At 41.7% G+C, this 14,449-nt stretch overlaps 1 protein-coding gene across 1 annotated transcript in view; it reads right to left on the bottom strand.

Moving 5' to 3' along the window:
* Positions 1–14,449, bottom strand: part of LOC127451493 (basement membrane-specific heparan sulfate proteoglycan core protein-like) — a 102,596-nt gene that overhangs the window by 48,956 nt on the left and 39,191 nt on the right. The window contains exons 16-21 of the mRNA XM_051716241.1: positions 13,554–13,823; positions 13,151–13,420; positions 12,311–12,586; positions 9,985–10,275; positions 9,582–9,875; positions 8,828–9,109 (exon numbers count right to left, since the gene is read on the bottom strand). Of these exons, the coding sequence (XP_051572201.1) occupies positions 8,828–9,109; positions 9,582–9,875; positions 9,985–10,275; positions 12,311–12,586; positions 13,151–13,420; positions 13,554–13,823 (1,683 nt within the window). The remainder of the gene's footprint in view (positions 1–8,827; positions 9,110–9,581; positions 9,876–9,984; positions 10,276–12,310; positions 12,587–13,150; positions 13,421–13,553; positions 13,824–14,449) is intronic.

A 14,449-nucleotide genomic window follows, 5' to 3' on the forward strand; every position in this document is an offset into this window, starting at 1 on the left:
ACTGAAAAAGAGATACAAATTTTCTTGCGGTATGTCTGAATGAGTGCATATGTAATTAATAAATCACTTCAAATCTACAGTAGACTCCATTGATTGTCACCTCTGATTGAGATCCAGCTCTTGAGTGAATCTCCACTCTCTGTGTTTACAGTAGTAGAAACCCTCATGTGACTTTGAGACAGTAGGGATGATCATCTCTCCAGTAGTCTGCTTCTGGAGGAGGGATTCATCTTTATAGAAATCAGCTGTGAGGTTTGAGGAGTTTGTGTATCGATATAAACATAAATATAAACAAAATATTCAATTTTAAAAGACTTTTTTTTTATTCAAATATGTGATATAAAATATATAAATCAAGTGTAATCATCTTCATTGTGTGCACAATGGATGTTTGAAATCAGTACTGAGAAAACAAAGAGAAAATCTTATAAGTGTGAATATGTAGCTATTAAACCATTTGTAAAATACATTTACAGCATTAAACAGATACATTTACACTAAGTACACACAAACAACAATACAACCTAATTTAAACATTTACAATCTAATTCGAAAACATACTGTAGTAATGTCATGGTAGTATTGAAAAAAATGGCTATAAAAAGGCCATAACATTTTTGTTTATCAATCAGTTCATGTTTCACTCATATATGGTAAGCAATAGTTTTGAGACATTAAAAGTTTTTAGAAAAAATACAGGATCACAGAATCCCTTCATTCTTTTTCTACAATGTACTAGCAACAGATATCCACTTGAAAACATTAAAATAAAGCAATACTCAGAGCATAAGAGGAAGTGAACTGAGCCTCATGCTGATGTACTAATGATAGATTATGAAAGACACAGTCTGTGTTAAAGCCTCGTCATCAAAGTGACATGCTGTCCGAAACCCATTTTAAATCTATAATTCATTATATACAGTATTTCTGAGTCAAATAACATATTCCATGAGACAAAATATAGGACAGGACTTGATTTTATCCATCAGGAATGGAATGAATTGTGAAAACGTCCTGGTTACTTTCGTAAGCTCCGTTCCCTGATGGAGGGAACGAGACGTTGTTTCGATGTAGTGACACTAGGGGTAACTCTTGGGAGCCCCAAACACCTCTGCTTTTTAAAAAAATGCCAATGGGAATTGGCGAGTGGAATTTGCATGCCACTCCCCCGGACATACGGGTATAAAAGGAGCTGGTATGCAACCACTCATTCAGGTTTTGTGCTGAGGAGCCGAGACAAGGTCCCGGCCATTTCAGCGGGTTGTTCAGTGTTGTGGCAAGAGAAACACAACGTCTCGTTCCCTCCATCAGGGAACGGAGGTTACGAAAGTAAACAGGATGTTCCCTATCTGTCACTCACTCGACGCTGTGTCGATGTATTGACATTAGGGGTCCCTATACAAAATGCCACAACTAGCTGAACTGTGTTACGTGGACTGGTGGTGTGAGACTGTCAGACTGCTGTGTGCCTCGTAGCCAGCACACCAGGCCATCACGTAACCTCCCCCAGTGCTCTAATGATTGTCGAACAGTCCTTCGTGAACAAGTTGACTGGCCAAAAATAGGGGCCTCTTTTCCTCTTTTTTTCTCCCCAAAAAGAGTGGAATTTGTTAACTGGCTGGGGGCCATAAATGTCTATGTCGGGGGGTGTCACTCCCAAGGGGAAGACACCGCGGAGACCAGACCCCACCCAGAGAAGGGGGGGGGGGGATGTTTTTAGTGAAAATACGTCACATGGTCTTACCGAGTCTTGTCGGAAGTATGTCATGTGGAGAAGTCGCATGGTGGGGGGAGGAGTTTCTACAAACATGGTGACCAGGGGCAGAGGGGCCCACTGCCCAAGGAAGACGCAGTTTAACAACAGGGAAACGATTTAGTGGAAGATATCATATGGGGTCACCTACGGGGAACCAGCACATGTGGAGCACCTTCCCCAGTACAGGGCCTAATTAGCACATGTACTGGGCCGGCAGCGAGTTTCTCTGCAAACTCGTCTGCCACAGGGCTGAGGAGGAATGTCATCCAGGGATTACAGCTTGTGAACACGACTGGGAGTCAAAAGCACATGTCTTCACCTCAAGGGAGGGGAAAGGCACTATGTGCAAGCGGTACACCTGGCCAGCTGTCCCGGAACTTACCTGCTCGTACCTGACAATATACGGGACGAAAGATGTTGGGTGTTGCCCAGCCCGCTGCTCTGCAGATGTCTGCCAAAAAGGCGCCACTGGTCAGGGCCCAGGAGGCCGCTACACTCCTAGTAGAGTGGGCTCGTAACCCCGCAGGGGATGGTACGTCCTGACCCTGATATGCCATCGCGATGGCGTCAGTGACCCAGTGGGCGATCCTCTGTTTGGAGACAATGCTTCCTTTCCGCTGTCCACTAAAGCAGACAAAGAGCTGCTCAGAGCTTCTAAAGCTCTGCGTTTGATCCAAATAGATGTGTAAAGCATGCACCGGACACAGCAACGCCAAGGCTGGGTCTGCCTCCTCCTGGGGCAGTGCTTGCAGGTTCACCACCTGATCCCTAAAAGGGGTTGTGGGAAACTTGGGCACAAAGCCCGGTCGAGGTCTCAGGATCACGTGAGAGTAACCCGGACCGAACTCCAGGCACGATTCGCTGACAGAGAACACCTGCAGGTCCCCTACCCTCTTGATGGAAGTGAGTGCAGTCAGGTGGGCAGTCTTCAAAGAGAGTGCCTTAAGCTCAACTGACTCCAGGGGCTCAAAGGGAGCTCCCCGTAGACCCTGAAGGACTACAGAGAGGTCCCATGAAGGGAAGAGGCGCGGTCTGGGGGGATTCAACCTCCTAGCGCCTCTCAGGAACCTGATTATCAAGTCGTGCTTCCCCAAATACTTACCATCCACTGCATCGTGATGTGCCGAAATGGTGGCTTCATACACCTTCAAGGTGGAGGGGGATAGCCACCCCTACAGGCTCTCCTGCAGGAAGGAAAGCACAGATCCGACTGCGCATCTCTGGGGGTCTTCGCGTCGGGAAGAACACCACTTAGCGAACAGATGCCACTTCAAGGCATACAGGCACTTGTAGAGGAAGCCCTAGCCTGAGTGTTTGTGTCTACCACTTAGGTCTTCCACGTCCTGTCCAAGGGCCAGACGTTGAGATTCCAGAGGTCTTGTCACGGGTGCCAGATGGCACCCCGTCCCTGAGAAAGAAGGTACTTCCTCAGGGGAATTTGCCGGGGGGGTTGTCGCGAGGAATGTGAGGTCCGAGAACCACATCTGGGTGGGCCAGTAGGATGCTGCTAGGACGACCTGCTCCTCATCCTCCCTGACCTTGATCGTGTCTACCACCGCGGGTGGTAGGCCACTTAGGTCTTCCGCGTCCCATCCAAGGTCCAGACGTGGAGATTCCAGAGGACTGGTCGTGGGTGCCAGATGGTGCCCCGTCCCTGAGACAGAAGGTCCTTCCTCAGGGAAATTCGCCAGGGGGGGCAGTCGTGAGGAGCGTGAGGTCAGAGAACCACGTCTGGGTTGGCCAGTAGGGTGCTACTAGGATGACCTGCTCCTCATCCTCCCTGACCTTGCAAGTAGGCTCACTGGGGAAAACGCATTTTTGTATAATCCCGGGGGCCAGCTGTGTGCAAACAGGTCTAACCGTGCTCAACTGAATCGGCTCTGAACCGGGGAGAGCTTGCTCTTTTCCCAGTTGACCCGAAGCCCCAGCCGGTTGAGGTGCGTGAGCACCAGGTCCCTGTGTGCACACAACACATCCCGAGAGTGAACTAGGATTAGCCAGTCATTGAGATAGTTGAGGATGTGGATGCCCACTTCCCTTAGCGGGGCAAGGGCTGCCTCTGTGACCTTCATGAAGATGCGAGGGGACAAGGACAGGCCGAAGGGGAGGACCTTGTACTGGTTCACCCGGCCCTCGAAAGCAAACCGCAGGAAGAGTCTGAGTCAAGGTAAAACCGAGATGTGGATGTACGTGTATGCCGGACGCTCACTAGAATGCGTTTTTGCGTCAGTATCTTGAAATGGAGTCTGTGCAAAGCCCGGTTCAGTACTCTCAGGTCCAAGATTGGCCGTAACCCACTGCCTTTCTTCGGTACGATGAAGTAGGAGCTGTAAAACAGCGACACCTTCGGGCATGCGGCGAATCAACATAAAGGTAAAGGATTCGATTCAATTGAATCAACTCCAAATCAGCTGGACCACCTGGGGGTGGAATCTCCACTCTCCCCTGAGCCTGTCGTGACTGCGCGTCAGCCGTTGTGTTGAGGTCGCCCGGGATATGAGTGGCTCGCAGCAAATTGAGGCGCTGCTGACTCCAGAGGAGGAGACGGCGGGTGAGTTGTGACACGCTACAGGAGCGCAGACCACCTTGATGGTTGATGTACGCTACCGTCGCCGTGTTGTCCATCTGGACCAACACGTGCTTGCCCTGGATCAATGGCCGGAACCTCCGCAGTGCGAGCAGTACTGCCAACAACTCTAGGCAGTTGATGTGCCAACGCAGCCGCGGGCCAGTCCAGGAGCCAGCTGGTTACCCCAGCCCTTCTTGGAGGCATCCGTCGTAACCACGAATGATTCTCCTCCTGGCCCTCCACCGGGGGATGGAGTGGTCTGCTTACCATCTCTAGGCCTGCAGCAGGTCTCCACATGCCAGGGTTGCCTGTCTCAGGGGCACTTCGAAGCCTTCCTCGGGTTCTTGGTGGCCAGCCGTGAGACGGGTGGCATCTGCTTCCTGCGGATGGCTCCACGCCGGGGCCGGGCCGCGGGGGCAGGCTGCAGCGGAGGACACCCTTGGCGACAAGCAGACTGGGTGCGAGGTCTTGAACCGATATCAATATTAAACTATGATCAGTAGCAAACTCACTCTCAGAGGCCTGAGAGAATATAAATAGACTGAGCTGATAGTTGTGTTTTGTTTTCTGCTCTCTTTCAGTTCTATATGGTATTAAACAGTGTAAGAGTTGTTAGTTTCTTATTTAATTTTCTTAAAGATATGAATAGTGCTAATACCACCATTACAGTACAGAGCAATATCAAAACATTGTTTAATTTTCCTAATGCCATAATAACAAACTAGTCATAACAAATGAAAGCTTTTTCAATCAATTGTATGCATTTTTAAGGATTAACACATCACATGCTGACAAAACAACACAGAACACTTGCATTTAAGTAATTGTAACACTTTTCTTTATGATAATGTTACACCAAAAATATTTATAAGCATTTTAACAGGCTTGCAACAAACTGACTGAGGTGTGGCAAATTTAAATGTTAGACATAATGGTTGAATACAAGTTGATTGGATTCTAGAGATTGCATAAGGAGGTCCTGTATCAGCTCATGCCATGCAGAGTTTCCTGACTTGCTAAGAATTTCTAGGTGATGGTGACATCATGATGCATCTTTAGCCACAGTGTGAAGTGAAGCTCACAGCAGTGAATTTCAGATCTTGGTTTGCATGTTTGCATGCTTGCAGAATGAGAATCTATTTTAGTCTGAACTGTTCAACAGTTATAGCCATTTTTGTGCTCTGGCATGAAACCTAAAATTATATAATATCAGTGAATTAAAGCCATTGTAACACACAATAAATACAAAATTCATAAGAAATCAAATGTAATAATTAAAAAAGATATTCTAACCCAAAGTATGAGCAATAGTAGTGTTGGTTGCTTTTAGTAGTATGTATATATATATATATATATATATACACATACACATACATACATACATACATACATACATACATACACAGACAATATCATATCAAATACCAAGCTTACAACTTTACAAGTGTTCTACGAGTTTGAGCTGTTTTCATAAGCCAGAAACTCGTAATTATGGTAATTCCAACATATTGTGAATGCACCATTGCGCTTAGAGGTTTTTCAAACCCCCCTAACTGCTCTGGAGATGTAGCGTGCTATGGATTTCTGATCAAACATATGTTTCAGAAGTGGTCCGACCTCCTAATTTAGCCTGGCAGATAATAAAATGAGCAAAAAAAACCATACACTTACATTATCGAGTGAGACTAAAAGTTGAATGTTTTAGGTGAAGACTGAATTTTTTTTTTCAGAGCATTTAGTTGTTATTAGTAGGAAGACTGTACGCTTCATTCACAGCCTGTTCAGCAGTAAAGTGGAGAGCCTGTGGTTTGGTTTATGGAACCACAAATGTTAAAAGTAAAATAGTTCAATGCTGCAAGAATTGTTAATAAAGCACCAACTCATTTATAAAAGCCTGATAAGGCACCAGCTCTTTATTTAAAATGAGATATATGAACAGTTGTAAAATATGGACATTTTCAGAGCATTGCAACAAAACAAGTCAGGAGACATACAGTGGCAAGAAAAGTATGCAAATCCTTTGGAATTTGCTGGTTTCTGCATTAATTGGTCATTAAATATGATCTCATCTTCATCAAAGTCACAAGTATATATATATATATATTTTAATTCATTCTGTAGTGGATCTACTTCGATGTTTAGGGTCATTGTCCAGCTGCAGCACCCAACTTCTACTGAGCTTCAGCTGACACACAGCAAACCTGACATTATCCTGTAGTATATCTTGATAAACTTGGGAATTCATTTTTCCCTGGATGATGGCAATCGATCCAGGCCCCGAAATCATGATGCTCCCTCCACCGTACTTCACCGTTGGGATGATGTTTTCATATTGGTATGTGGTGCCCTTACATAGTGCTGCATGTTCTTCCCAGACTACAAAATATTTTTAAAAACATTTCAAAACACAACCAGTAGCGTTGTGGAGTGTCAAGGTGGTCTTTGGCAAACTTCATGCGCACAGTAATGTTTTTGTTGGAAAGCAGTGGCTTCTTTCTTGGTGTCCTGCCATGGACACAATACCTGTTTAATGTTTTCCAGACAGTGGACTCGTGAACAGAGATGTTAACCATATCCAATGATTCCTTCAAGTCTTTAGCTGTTGTTCTAGGGTTCTTTTTTACCTCACTGAACATTCTGCGGTGTGCCCTTTGAGTAAATAACTAAGTAAATAAGTAAAACAGAACATAAACAGGCTATTAAATTTGAAAAATAAAGTGTCTGTGGGGTGTCCTCATGGTGCTATGGCTGAAGGGATGCACAGATGGTTTGGTCCAGATAAGGGCAGTACTTGTGTGATGACATGCTCCTGTTTAATGCACAGCTTGACTGGCTTAAGCGTATTCAGAGAGCTTATTGTCACAACAGATTCATATCAGATTGAAGATTCTTCCTCTCTTACTGCATACTGGCATTGGTCTTCAACAGATGTAACTGTGAAATACAGACAAAAACAATCTTTGGATATTTTTTAGGTTGTTTGCTCATCTGCAATATGTCTATAAGATGTTTCCTCTCTGATATCAATTAGACATTCAGCAGATGTCTTTGAGGTAAATTGCATTTGAGGTAAATCACAAACCTAAAGCTTCAAATACACAAAACAGCCTACCTGAGATGACAAAAACTTAATGCACACCGCACACACACGTGCTCTGCTGCTACTGTGATAGCACTGGCCTCAGGACCCAAACAGGAAGTCAGAAGCTGCAAACACTTCCTGCTTTTAAATACATGTCCCTATGACCTGCTCATAACATGCAGGTACCCAGCACTACCAGACTAGGTGGCCACACAACTAACCCCAGTCTCCCCACAATATAGTGTTGTGTATTTGTATTGGTAGGTAAAAGATACACAGAGGGAAAGAGACAGATGTTTTACCTCTCACTCTACAGCATTTAAAAACCAGTATGACGGTCAATAGCAGATATGGACAAGCTGCCAGTAGAGAACTCAACATGTTAAGGACAGAAATCTGAACTTCTGAATGTGACACTAAAAAAAGAGACACACACACACACACACACACACACACACACACACACACACACATTATCATACAGCATATCTGAATGAGTGCATATGAAGTTATAGAAAATAAATCACCTCACAGTTACAGTAGACTCCATTGACTCTCACCTCACCTCTCACCTGAGATCCAGCTCTTGGGTGATTCTCCTCTCTCTGTGTGTTTATAGTAGTAGAAACCCTCATGTGACTTTGAGACAGTAGGGATGATCATCTCTCCAGTAGTCTTCTTCTGGAGGAGGGATCCATCTTTATAGAAATCAGCTGTGAGGACTGATGGATTTTTATATCGATGTAAACAGCGCAGAGTCAGAGAATCTCTTTCAGTCACAGGATGAACAGGACTCTCCAGAATCACATCACCATCTGCAGAACAGAGGAAATGTGCACTTACTAGAAGTAATAAAAGTACATCAACTTGATTATAACATTTTCCAAAGAGAATGTGAGCAGTGCTTGCACATGAAAAGCTTCCTGCCACAAATGCTAGCGTGTTGCCAGGACATTGTTAGTTGGTTGTTATGCGTGGTTGCTATGGTGTTCTGGGTGGCTGCTAGGTGGTTGCTTTTTAGCCCAATTCAAATGAGCCCACCTTCAAGTCTCTGTTCTGGTCCCTAGATGTGTTTCCTTCAATAAACGCCTTTCATTGCCCATTTTACTGTCTGATAGATGTAATCATGAGTCTGACCACTTAGCAAAGTAATAGAATGCCTCTCCTCAAGAAGCCGGACACCATGATTCATGTCTGTAGCACCATCAATGCAGAGTATGAGTTACACATCAAAGTTTAAGACTTAGTTTTAGGGGTTTGATTAAATGATTAACTTATTATGAGTAATAATAAAAGTGTCTCTTAATTATTGCAGTTACTGAATTGTATCTTATGCTTCCTGCACTTATTATATCAACCTGCTTTACACATTGATTGTAAACCACCAATAAAATCAATAAATAAATAGTTGTGGACTCACTGTGTACTGTGATATTAACAGGATTACTGTTGTCTCCAGATTCAGAGTAACACCAGTACACTCCAGTGTGTGATGTGTAGACGGGACTGATTCTACATGTAGATCCTGTTTGTGATCCCCAGTATGATGATGAACAATCTTGCAGCCCCCATCTGTCTGTGTATCTTCTCACTGACCATCCAGTAGAGTTACTCTGATCCTCACAGCTCAGAGAAAGAGAGTCAGATGTGAAATGTTGAGTTCTGTTGGGACTGATGATCAGAGAAACTGAAGGAGAGACACCTGGGAAACACATCACAGCTTGAATTTGGAAATGTTTTAAAACACATTTGATCATGAAAGTTCTTTACATCCACACACACACACACACACACACACACACACACACACACACACACACACACACACACACACACACACACACACACACATGTTGGGTTTTCATGTTTTATGAGGACTCTCCATAGACATTATGGTTTTTATACTGTACAAACTTAATCTATCCCCAAACCCTACCCCTAAACCTAACCCTCACAGAAAACATTCTGCAGTTTTACATTTTCAAAAAACATAATTTAGTATGATATATAAGATGTTTTCCACATGGGGACCGACTGATTGTCCCCACAACGTAAAGAATTTCAGGTTTTACTAGGGAATACCTGGACACACACACACACACACACACATACATTTTTACTGTCTAATTCACGCTGTTTTAACTCCTAAATGAATACACAGTGTTTCAACTCACCAGTGACCCATAGTGGCTGTGTGTTGCTGTCCTCTGTGTAATACACTTGTTCTCCTCTCTCTCCTCTGCACGCATAAACTCCTGTGTGATTTACAGCAGCAGAACTGAGAGTGTAGTTTCCTCCAGCTCCTCTGCTGCTGTCTGACAGGTGTTTATAATTGAACTCATTATCATCTCTGTACCAGCTGAAAGTCCATCCTGTAGAGGAGCCGTAAACCTCACAGATCAGAGTCACTGAGTCTCCTTCAGTCAGCCAATTCTGTGGAGAAACACTTAACACTGCTTGGGCTTTATCTAAAATAAAAACACACTGTATTGTATTAATAACATTAAATATTTGCATTAACATTAATGTGAAAACTGCTGTTTATACTTCCTATAATGAATAAACATATAAACTCACCTGATGACACAGTCAGTGTAACAGCATCACTGATCTCTGAGTTTTGTCCGTCTCTTGTCTTTCCTCTACAGGTGTATTTACCACTGTGTGTGTGTTCAACACTGCTGATTTTATACTCTTGCTTCTTGTATTCACTGACAATGTATTTATTCCTGTAGTTGGTATTCTCTACAGTCCAGCTGTATGTCCACTCAGTGTCTCCTCCACCCTGTATGTCACATCTGAGAGTGACAGTTTCTCCACTGAACAGCTGATTTTCAGGCTTTACAGTCAAAATAGTTTTAGGTTGGTCTGTATAAAGACAAGTTATTATGCTATTTTTGACTCAAACAACATAACATAAAAACGATTTAATAACTAAATGATTAACATTTTGGACAAAAATTCTCAACAATATTAGGTACATTTGAATGTTTTATCTGAATTTTATATTAAATTAACTTGCATGGTGTTGGGCCTCATGTATTCAGATAGAAGACAAAGGCAGGCCTAACAGTCATAAAAACATTCCTCAAGTCCCCACCTTCTAAGTCGTAAATTTTACTGATAAAAATCGCGCCAAAATCAAACAAAGGGTCCAAAACAGACTACAGATCCATGAAGCCTTGCTCACTAAAGGATCGAGCGCTCAACTCCTATTGGATGAGGCACACCACAGAACGTCCCTCAAACATGACATCATCAGGACTTCAAATAATTCTGAAATGCTTCCAGAGTTGCTTCCAGCGACTTCGTTCACTGAATAAAGACATAGCTTTTGCTGCTCTCCGGTGCAGCCTCGTGGCATAAGGAAGTAATGTCTGACTTGAAACTGTAGCCATACAATCTCCATCTCGCTAGACGAGTTGAGATTACTCTGTGTTCAACCGAACACTCTAACGGATCCAAAGGAGACCGCCGAGCAATTCGCATCTTCATCCGTTTGCCTACAGAAGTGAAGAGATTAAAGATTTCTCTTCCATCTTCAATCAAGTCGACATTTCTGAGTTCTCCGCCAGCCCGCCGAGAATCAACAGCCGTACCGCCCGCCGACAGCGTGAGGAAACGGCCTCCCGTCATCACACGAGCCTCAAGGAACCGGGTCAAAGTTGAAGGACGGATGAAAACACATTCTACCTGTGTCCTCATGCGATTCAAGTAAGAGGTTTACGTCTGGGCAGAGATAGAATATTATAGCGTGTTATTCTTGTGTTTCAAGGTTTTTGCTTGTACAGTTTACGGACCGCCATGTCCGCTAATTATTAATACTCAGGGTATTAATTATCACGAATTTGTTTTGCTGTATTGTGGTCCAACCAAATTGGATTGTTGTGCATTTTCGCCATCACGGGTGAGACAGCAACTGAGTTCATCCATTAAAGAGTCAAATAACAAGGGACTTTTACGAGCCCGCTCGTAAAACCGCGTCTCTGAGTGATGAACACGGCTGCTTTATCTCCAGCTATTGCGAAATCAGCTTTCGGGCTGTCATTTAATCATCTCTCTCTCTCTCTCTCTCTCACTAACCACACTGACACACACACACACACACTGATACACACACACCTTATGTGTTAAAGGATTATTTTTGTTTCCATATCTAATCATATCACTGTTTAGTTTGTAGTTGTAAGTCGGAAGTTTATTGACTGCATTGTATTAATTATTAATTGATATTACTGCATAAATAAACTTTGTTTATATTACAAAGAGAAGTGTTTTGGTTTGTTTTGCATACACCTGTGTCATGCTGACGGGATGTCAGTGCTCGGATTCAAACCTTCATTCATTGTTTTTTTTTCCCGAAAATCGATATTCTTCGGATGCCGATTTTCCTAAGAAAACAATCTAATATTGAGACTGTTTTAATATTCGGTTATTAGTCCCTGATTTCAGGGTGGTGCCTCGTCAATGTTAATCCTTATTAATATTCTATTGATTTTTGATAATTGATAATTATCTTTGATTGAATTTGAATGATCAATAAGCAAGTGTTAATTGTAATTAATGTTTCATCGATGTTAACAATTAACGTCTATCTTTGATAATTGTTGATTTAAAGGATTAAAAAAAAAGCTAACATTGATTCTCATCAATGTTCTATTGATTTTAATAATTAATAATTATCTTTGATAATTATTAATTATTGCTAATAACCAAACTTGCTCCTAAACGTAGCACACTACATTTACTGGTTTTAATGAGTTGGATCCAATTAATTAATTTAAATATTGATTAATAACTACAGAAATAATTACCAATTATTTCTGATAGTAACACTGATCTAAACAACCAGTATAGCCCTACAATGGGATCAACTAATGACATCTTAAAATTTCTCTCTCACCTGTAACATTTACCCACAGTGCATCACTGTAGTGTGTGTAGTAAACTGGATTTCCTCTTCCAGCTCTACACCAGTACTGACCTCCATCAGACACTGAATCAATGTTCACTGTGTAGGAGTTTTTGTCTGTTGTGTTTTTCTGATGTTTCTGTGTGTGTTGGTACCAGTAAAACTGCCATCCAGTCGACTGATCCATGTGACAGATCAGAGTCACTGTGTTTCCTGTCAGTGCAGCTCCTTCAGGATTTGATTTGAGTTCAGGTTTTGGCTTCAATCCTGCAGGAGAATAAGAAACATTCATGTGCTGAAGAGTTCACTAGAGAAACGATAACAGGAGGTTATTAAACTCATCACCGTGACCTGTTTACATTGAATCAGAACTCTGTAAAGAAAATGGTAATACAAGTGACCTTTTACATAATGATTATGATAATCACAAATAAACTGGTTGATTTTGTCTTCATTTCCTATTTTGCAGATTTGCAGAGACACTAGTGAGAGTAACAAATGTAGAGAGTGATCTTGATGGTCTTTCATCTCTCTCTCCTCTACACCAGTACAGATCCTGATCAGATTCAGTATCTCCTCTGATAGTGAGAGTGTCTCTGTTTACAGTGTAACGCTCAGACTCAGACACTGCAGTGCTGTTTTTATACCACTGATATCTCCAGTTACTGTAATGAGACTCTATCTCACACTTCAGAGTCACTGTCTCTCCAGTACACAATGCATAAACCTGACCTCTCGTAATGCTCTTAGAAAAATATTCTGTCATCATGTATTGAATATTTCTGCACACTGATGATGTAAATGAGGATGAACACAGATGAACTCACTCACCCAATACTCTTAGTGTAACTTCATCACTGCTGTGTGAGTATCGTGATCCTCCAATCTCTTTTCTATTACATCTGTATTTACCTGCATTAGACTCAGTAACAGAATTGATTGTGTATTCCTGTAGTTTATATTCAATGACTGAATCATCTTTATACCAGCTGTACTGCCAGCTTGTGTCTCCTCCCTCCTGTATGTCACATCTGAGAGTGACTGTCTCTCCAACGAGCACACGTTCATGAGGCTGTACGATCACTTTGGCTTTTGGTCTTTCTGTTCAAAGACGATTCACAGTGAAATTTATGTAAATAATTTGCTGTATTTATTAGAACACAGTTACTTCATTGTAAACCCTACTGTATATTGTGTTCTCAGAACAGTACATTATGTAAGGAAAAATACTTACCCTCTTCTGTCACTGTTAATGGTTCACTGTAATCTGTGAGAACATGTATGTTTTCTCTTCTTCGTGCTCTGCACTTATACTGTCCTCCATCAGAGACTTTCACAGAACTGATTGTTTTAGTTCCTGAAGCTTCAAATAATTCAAAGTCTGAATCTTTTGTCCATAGAAACTCCCATTCTGTTGACTGATCCACCTCACAGTTCAGAGTAATTGTGTCTCCAGTGAACACTGAACTCTGTGGCTTCACAGTCTGAGTTGGTTTGGGAATTTCTGTTAATATAAAATCAATGAGAGCATGAATAGTAAAAGTTTTTCCAAGAGAAGATCTTGTGCTCTCACTGGTCTCAATGCTTCTTTTTTAGTGCCTCCACTGTCAAAATGTTGTATCTGATCCCATTTTTATAATTTAGTTATTATATTTTAAATGTGTTTTACTTTTTGGTTTACTACCCTTTGCTGTGTTTTGTTAATGAAAATAAGTGAAGTTGTCTTAAAGATTATTTAGGTCGATAAATGGATATAATTTCATTCACTTAAAACAAACAAAATTCCATCAAATTCAAATGTATTAAGTTTTATAAAAATTACATGAATAACATTTAAAAATATATTGAGGTTTTATTCATTTAATTTGATTTAAGATTACTCAATTAAATTTCATGGAATTTTGTTATGAAATTGAAGTGTGTAAATCTGAAATATAAGCATGTTTTTGGAGTGTGCTCTCCAGAGGGTTCGTGTAACACTTTATTGTTAATTTTTCAGATCATACCAATCCAAATGCAAAAATAGAAAAACAGGTTGAAACTTTAATTTTTCATTTTTTACGGTTACTTCAAGAATTGATAAATGTCCTTTTATCTCCTTTTCTTCAATGTTATTACTTCTAAAATGCG

This window comes from Myxocyprinus asiaticus, chromosome 14 (assembly GCF_019703515.2).
Source record: "Myxocyprinus asiaticus isolate MX2 ecotype Aquarium Trade chromosome 14, UBuf_Myxa_2, whole genome shotgun sequence".
Classification (NCBI taxonomy): Eukaryota; Metazoa; Chordata; class Actinopteri; order Cypriniformes; family Catostomidae; genus Myxocyprinus; species Myxocyprinus asiaticus.